The sequence below is a fragment of the Azolla caroliniana genome, unplaced genomic scaffold, assembly GCF_043228905.1.
Source record: "Azolla caroliniana isolate FFs.n. ecotype wild unplaced genomic scaffold, voAzoCaro1.0.p SCAF_6, whole genome shotgun sequence".
In the NCBI taxonomy this organism is placed as follows: Eukaryota; Viridiplantae; Streptophyta; class Polypodiopsida; order Salviniales; family Salviniaceae; genus Azolla; species Azolla caroliniana.
Genome location: NW_028230441.1, coordinates 20,895,340 through 20,902,041, shown reverse-complemented (window position 1 = coordinate 20,902,041; position 6,702 = coordinate 20,895,340). Strand labels below are relative to the sequence as shown.

The following is a 6,702-nucleotide window of genomic DNA, read 5'->3' as shown; positions in this document are numbered from 1 at the left end:
ATGCATTGTCGCATTATTAGTTTCATACCTCTCTAGTAGCCTTTCGGCCTCTTTAAGTCTAGTTGTTTGATCCCTACAATTTGCACGTGGTGCAAATCTACCACTCTCACATATTTCTTGTCGTTGCTTGTACCATTCAATAACAGTACCCCCGATGCAAGTGCCAGTTTGACTATCCCCGATTAAAACATGCACAAGATCGGTAATTGATCGGTTTATCCTCCCTCTTAAGGCAGTATATTTGATAAACTACCAATGTCTCTCCACAAGATTGGTAGTGTCAACATGTCCGTAGTTGAACATTCTACCAAATTTGGGCCACAGTTTCCTCCACACACATGTCAAGCCACACCATCCTCCTTCTATATATTGCCAAACACCTGGCTTGTTTGCATATTCTACCTTTAAGTCCTCACATTGGGCATTGAATGTGGATTCCGTAATGCATTGCATGAGTTGGCACATCCGATTATAAAGGTGGTTTCTCTCACTTGCACTTACCTTTGGCAACAAGTTGTCCAACCATGCTTTTTTTGCATGGAAGTGACACAACAAAAGTCGACAATGTGTTTGCGACCTTTGCCCATTTGTAACTATCCAAGATAATCGGTCTGTTGCAACCACATTACTTATGGCATTATACGATGTCCAACTTTTATCGATGACTATGGCATTTGGCCTCACATTGGGCATCCGTGCAAATATGACTCTCAAGCAAGTTTCTAAAGCTACTTGCTCATGGTTAGACCCCTTATCAGAACTACATATCATGTACCATAATGGGATACCAACTCCCATGGCATTTGGAGCCACAGCTGCATATAATGGCAAGCCAAATTGGTTTGTTTTAAACGTGGAGTCGATTGCCCAAGAGTTGTTTATCGACAGTCGCTCACACATCTCTAACATCCATTCATCTTGGAGCACCAAGATGAACGGTTGCCTTGCGGGAGATCCATATTCACCAGGCAAGTAGGGTTGGACATGAGCCACCTTCCCAAGATCTCGGAGGGCATAGGCATCTTGCATCATCAAAGACCAATCAACCCCTGACATGGCACTCCCGATTTTTAACTTGTTGGCCATGTTATTGACCTCCTTTGGTATCATAAAGAACCTATAACTCACAAGGTCTAATGGACTAGCCTTGGACTTATGATATGCTTCCTTACGCATGCTCATCCGTGCCACGTGTCGTGCGCAACCAACATCAAAAAGGTCATCTCTACAACAACTTATAACATTTGGGGCCACTGGCAAATAGTATGCATCTGGTCTACTTCCCGGTACATGACCCGTATGAGGTCCATATATTGAAAGGGTCACTGTCCCATGGTCAACCCCGCCATTCATTCGAGCGTTCACATGAAAAGTACACCCACATCGAGATGAATGCTTTCTACGTCGAGTGCATGGATATTGCTTGTTGGCCACACCGGATCGGTGACAATTATACCTAGTCACATGTGCACCCCTTGTGACCCCTGTACGAAAGCGTGTGTGATACCTCAATTGAACATCTATCAACGTATCATCAACCCTATGTGCCTCTATCTTGATCACTTCTATGGGTCTAGACTTTTTATATTTCACGACACTTGTCCCCTCCATGTCAGATGGAGTTAACCTCGACACAACTTGACAACCGCATTGGTCAATCACTGCTTTCACATACGCACTAGGGATCCCATAGTCACGAAGGTCATTGGACCAATTTCTCTTTAATTCTGTCAGAGTACCTGTCAAAGAACGGTGCGATGCGCCACAATGTGACGCCAATACTATCTCCCTCCATTTCTCTACGTGCGTAATCTGAAGATGAGGCGATGCCTTAAGGTGTATTGCATTCTCATTCATAAGCGTGAGACGACTCTTCATGCGCCTCCATGCATGTAAATTAAGAGGTGCCCCCCTTGCGAGTGTGCTTAATATTTCAAATGTTACCTTAACTTGACCTAATAAATCTTTAAGCATTAAATCGTACATACCTCTAGTGAACGCAATATACCTCGCCGAACAATACATGAAGGGATCAACCTCCTCCGCCTCTTCTTCGGATGAAGCCGACTCATAGTCTTCGGATGTAGACGAATCCAAGTCATCGTCGATGGTTGCGGAGTATGGTGATGCATAACCATCCTCAGAATCATACAAGGACGTGATTAAATCTATTTCGTTGGGATTCATCTCGAATGAATCTAACTAATCTGATTAAGAATCTAACTAATCTGGTTATAAGAATCTAACTAATCTGATTATAACTGATTAAGAATCCCCCTAATATGATTAAGTATCTAACTAATCTTATTAAGAATCTACAAAATCTGATTATAACTGATTAAGAATCTAACTAATCTGATTAAGAATCCCCCTAATCTGATTAAGAATCTAACTAATCTTATTAAGAATCTAACTAATCTGATTATAACTGATTAAGAATATAACTAATCCTGATTAGCTTTTAGAGATTGTGCAAAATAAGAATGTGATTAAGACGCAGAATGTGATTATAAGACAGATATTGGAGATGCAATGAGCTATGATTAAAATGACAGAGAATGGTTTAAAGTGACAGAGAATGTGATTAATTTACATGTTAAGATGATCGTTTTTCTGGCCGTTTACATAACAGGTTGGGCGACCTGGTTGGGTGACCAAAACAAAAGATAATTAATTTTAAAAGGTTTGGGCAACGTGGTTGGGTGACCAAAACAAAAGATAATTAATTTTAAAACCATACATTCAGATCATCCACAATATTCAGATTGAGATAAATACATTCAGATTGAGATAAATAATTGTTGTAAACAATATTTCCATTAATAAGTAATCGCGATATACAATGAGTCGATTCTCACTATACAAAATTTTTGGGGATTCCAAAATATAGTTACAACATCAGCTCTATAGCCAAATCTGTGCTGAAAACAACATTCCCAAAATTTACAATATGGAGCCACCGGTCGCAGGTGCAAATCCTAATACCGATCGTGCCCACTCGTCCACATGAATCCGAAGTGAATCCACTTCGCGTTTGGTGAACCACATCTCTGTGCCCTGTAACCAAATATGTATAAGAACACATCTATACACAATCCACATGAACAAGGATTTGCAATTACACTTACAAAAGTCGAAGATATCCATCCTTGTAAGAACTCCCTCACCAACATTTGGATAGTCTTCATCACATAAAAGCCACAATCCCAACAATTTGGCTGTGTTGGGATGTGCAGTACCTGATGTCGACCATTGGGCACAATGGTGTGGTCTGACGGTTCAGATGAAATTGTCCGAATCGCCAACTCTGCCATTCTCCGCATGTTGTCTGTTGCTGGTCTGTTCAATGGATCGCAGAAGACTACTTTGCTAGTTAGCTTAGAAGCTTGTTGTCGCATGGTGAACCACAAGTTCCAATGCCCATCAAGCACGATCGGAATGAACGTAATCTCACATTGCGCAACTTTCTTAAGGATGTCTTGCTCCTTCATTGCCTACTGGTGTAGCTGCTATCTTCTTCGTCAACATCTCCAAACGCTCATCCTTATTGGAGTCGTATATAGTCATCTCTTTGTCCATAAATCGTGCCACGAACTTTGCCTGTGTGTCAAGACGGAGTTCAGCAGGAATAGAGTTGTATTTCGAAACAGCCCTAACCTTCAACTTTCGGATATATTTTTGTCGATTTCTGTAGTACTTGATTTCCGTGTTGATGAATCTTTTGAGTGATCTTTGACGCTCATAACTGTTAAAGCATGCCCCCGGAATACCCTCCTCCTCCTCTATACGCATCCCTCGTGGTAGGACTACGTCTATTGCATGTTCTCTGCGTAAATGTGACTCCATGTCACTTTTTTTCCGATACCACCTTGGCGAGAGGCGGCAAAACTCAGTGTAGATACATGCACGAGCCTTGTTCCCATTTGCATCTCTTCCAACCTTATACAACAAGTCGGGACGAGGAGCAACTGTTCCTTCTGCACCTGTGTTACATATTTAAGATTGACATAAAGATTGGCATAAAGATTGAGATATTGCAACGACACCAAATCCACATACCATTTGGAGGAGCATCTTGGTCCATTTTGTCCCCACTCGTACACATGTCGGCTCCTCGACTTCGCCAATGTCTTCTAACGAAGACCCTTTAACAAATCACGAGTCAACATACATGCATCAAACCCTAAACCATTCTTGGGGGAGATTGGTTCGTGACATACCTCTCTTGAGTTGGATATATATCACTGTTATCGAAATCCCACCAATCTTTGTACTTGGAGTTGGAAGTCATCTACCACCATTCAAGTAATCAAACATTTTTTGATTTTAGTACTCAAACACACAAAATATCAAGTTTAAGCAAGCAAATCATTAAAACCAACAATCAAAATATAGATGATTAAATCAAGTTTAAGCAAGCAAATCTAGTGAACGCAAGATCATAATAAGTTTGATAGGCCTCACCTATAGTGTGGATAAGAGTGGTTACATCCTCTTCTAGATTATGCCTTCAAGATACTGGCTGGGATTAGAGTGGCTGGAAATCAACAAAGCCTTGCCTATTAGATCCTATTATACTTCACTTATGGTTCGCTTATCTTCTTGTCTATAGTGACTCTAAACCCTAAAGCTTAAACATGTCTATGCATCAACATTTTCCATACAATCTTCTTGTCTATAGTGACTCTAAACCCTAAAGCTTAAACATGTCTATGCATCAATATGGTCCATACAATCTTCTTGTCTATAGTGACTCTAAACCCTAAAGCTTAAACATGTCTATGCATCAACATTTTCCATACAATCTTCTTGTCTATAGTGACTCTAAACCCTAAAGCTTAAACATGTCTATGCATCAATATGGTCCATACAATCTTCTTGTCTATAGTGACTCTAAACCCTAAAGCTTAAACATGTCTATGCATCAATATGGTCCATACAATCTTGCTTGTTTTCATTATTATTAAGAAGTGATGAATATAACATTGTGGAAGATATAATAACAAGGAGCATACCTGGGAATAGTGATGGAGGAGATCGATTTGTGATGGAGGAGATCGATTTGTGCAGCCACAGACGATTTGTGATGGAGGAGCTCCCACCTCTTTCCCGGCAAACCCAACCTGTCAATCTCGTTTGAAAAAATGACAGATTATGACAGGTTTAGGGCTTTTATAGACATCCCTAAAGGAGTCTCCCAACCTGGATAAACAGGTCTCCCAACTGTTTTAAAAATCAACAGTTGGGTGACCTGCTTCTTTTATTGAGTTGGTTGGGTGACCAACTCAATATAAACTCTAAAGGAGTCTCCCAACCTGGATAAACAGGTCGCCCAACTGTTTTAAAAATCAACAGTTGGGTGACCTGCTTCTTTTATTGAGTTGGTTGGGTGACCAACTCAATATAAACTCTAAAGGAGTCTCCCAACCTGGTTAAACAGGTCACCCAACCTATTTAAAAATAAACAGTTGGGTGACCTGCTTTTTTTTTTGAGTTGGTTGGGTGACCAAATCAACCAAAAATTAAAAAAAAAAACAGTTGGGAGACCTCTGACAGGGTTGGGCGACCGCCTGCGCAGCTTTTTTTTTGGCGCCTTCTTCCTCATCCAAATCGGACGGTGCAGATCACACGCGCCTTCTCTGAGCGACCTGCACCGTCTGTGGCCGCGATTCCCTCACCAGGCCTCTTTATGATTTGTGTCATAATAGACACGTCGATGTGTGTATGTATGTATGTATGTATGTATTGTATGTATGTATGTATGTATGTATGTATGTATGTATGTATGTATGTATTGTATGTATGTATGTATGTATTGTATGTATGTATGTATGTATGTATGTATGTATGTATGTATTGTATGTATGTATTGTATGTATGTATGTATGCATGTATGTATTGTATGTATGTATGTATTGTGTGTATGTATTGTGTGTATGTATCATACATGCTCGTGTCTAACTACTACCAAAAAATTAAAGAGGGCAAGTGAGGGAATCGCGGGTGCGGACGGTGCAGGTCGCACAACTGATGGTGCGTGCAATCTCCACTGTCCGATGTGGAAAAAAAGCTGACAACGTTTATCACCAAGAGCCCGACTCTCTAACAGCCTCTGTCACTAGGAACTTGACTCTATCACAAGGAACCCCGTTGTCTAACAGTCTCTGTGACTAGGAGCCCAACTTTGTCAAAAGGAGCCCCCCCGTTGTTTGAGAGCCTCTGTCACCAGGAGCCCGACTCTGTCAAAAGGAGCCTTGTTGTCTGATTGCCTTTGTCACTAGGAGCCCGACTTAGAAACAACATCAAAAACTCCAAAAAACTGTTCAGTGTATAACAAATATTTGCCATGAAAATGATGCATAAAATTACTCAAAAAAAACCTAAACTTCCAATTGCTGAAAACCTAAAACTTAAAACTTAAAAATCACACAAACTTATATCTCCAAGCTCTAAATAACAAATCAACCTAAAGTTTCAAATAGCAAGTCTTACATAAAAGATTAAAACGTCAAATGTCGACAATGGGAATAATCCAAGCCAAAAACCCTAAAATGAAATATGAATACATGTTACATATTAAGATTATGGTTCACGTCGGGATGATGGCAAAATGCAACCACAATTTTTACAACATGTAACAATCGAGTCCCTTAAAGTCAAGGTCAAGCCATCGCAACGCAAACACCGAACCTTCTCATGGTC

At 40.4% G+C, this 6,702-nt stretch overlaps 1 protein-coding gene across 4 annotated transcripts; it reads right to left on the bottom strand.

The window, feature by feature from the left end:
* Positions 1-2,830: 2,830 nt before the first annotated feature.
* On the bottom strand, positions 2,831-5,699 carry LOC147863308 (uncharacterized). 4 transcript variants are annotated; one of them, XM_087321433.1, is made up of 8 exons: positions 5,548-5,699; positions 5,016-5,123; positions 4,465-4,537; positions 4,221-4,291; positions 4,060-4,145; positions 3,940-3,983; positions 3,129-3,239; positions 2,831-3,057 (listed from the first exon to the last, which is right to left on the bottom strand). In XM_087321433.1, exons 4-8 carry the CDS (start codon positions 4,289-4,291, stop codon positions 2,944-2,946), a joined length of 426 nt encoding a protein of 141 aa, XP_087177559.1. In that variant the 5' UTR covers positions 4,465-4,537; positions 5,016-5,123; positions 5,548-5,699; the 3' UTR covers positions 2,831-2,943. The 4 variants fall into 4 exon arrangements, with proteins under 4 accessions (XP_087177559.1, XP_087177557.1, XP_087177558.1 ...); XM_087321431.1 differs by lacking the exon at positions 4,465-4,537; XM_087321434.1 differs by lacking the exon at positions 4,465-4,537 and having other exon boundaries at positions 2,938-3,050.
* Positions 5,700-6,702: the final 1,003 nt, after the last annotated feature.

Excerpts from the sequence above, each read along its gene's own strand:
- LOC147863308 (XM_087321433.1), bottom strand. The coding sequence starts at position 4,291 with ATGACTTCCAACTCCAAGTACAAAGATTGGTGGGATTTCGATAACAGT. Across the intron at positions 3,240-3,939 it reads GTCCCGACTTGTTGTATAAG|GTACTGCACATCCCAACACA; the intron begins GTTGGAAGAGAT and ends GGTCGACATCAG. Across the intron at positions 3,058-3,128 it reads GATGGATATCTTCGACTTTT|GGCACAGAGATGTGGTTCAC; the intron begins GTAAGTGTAATT and ends ATTTGGTTACAG.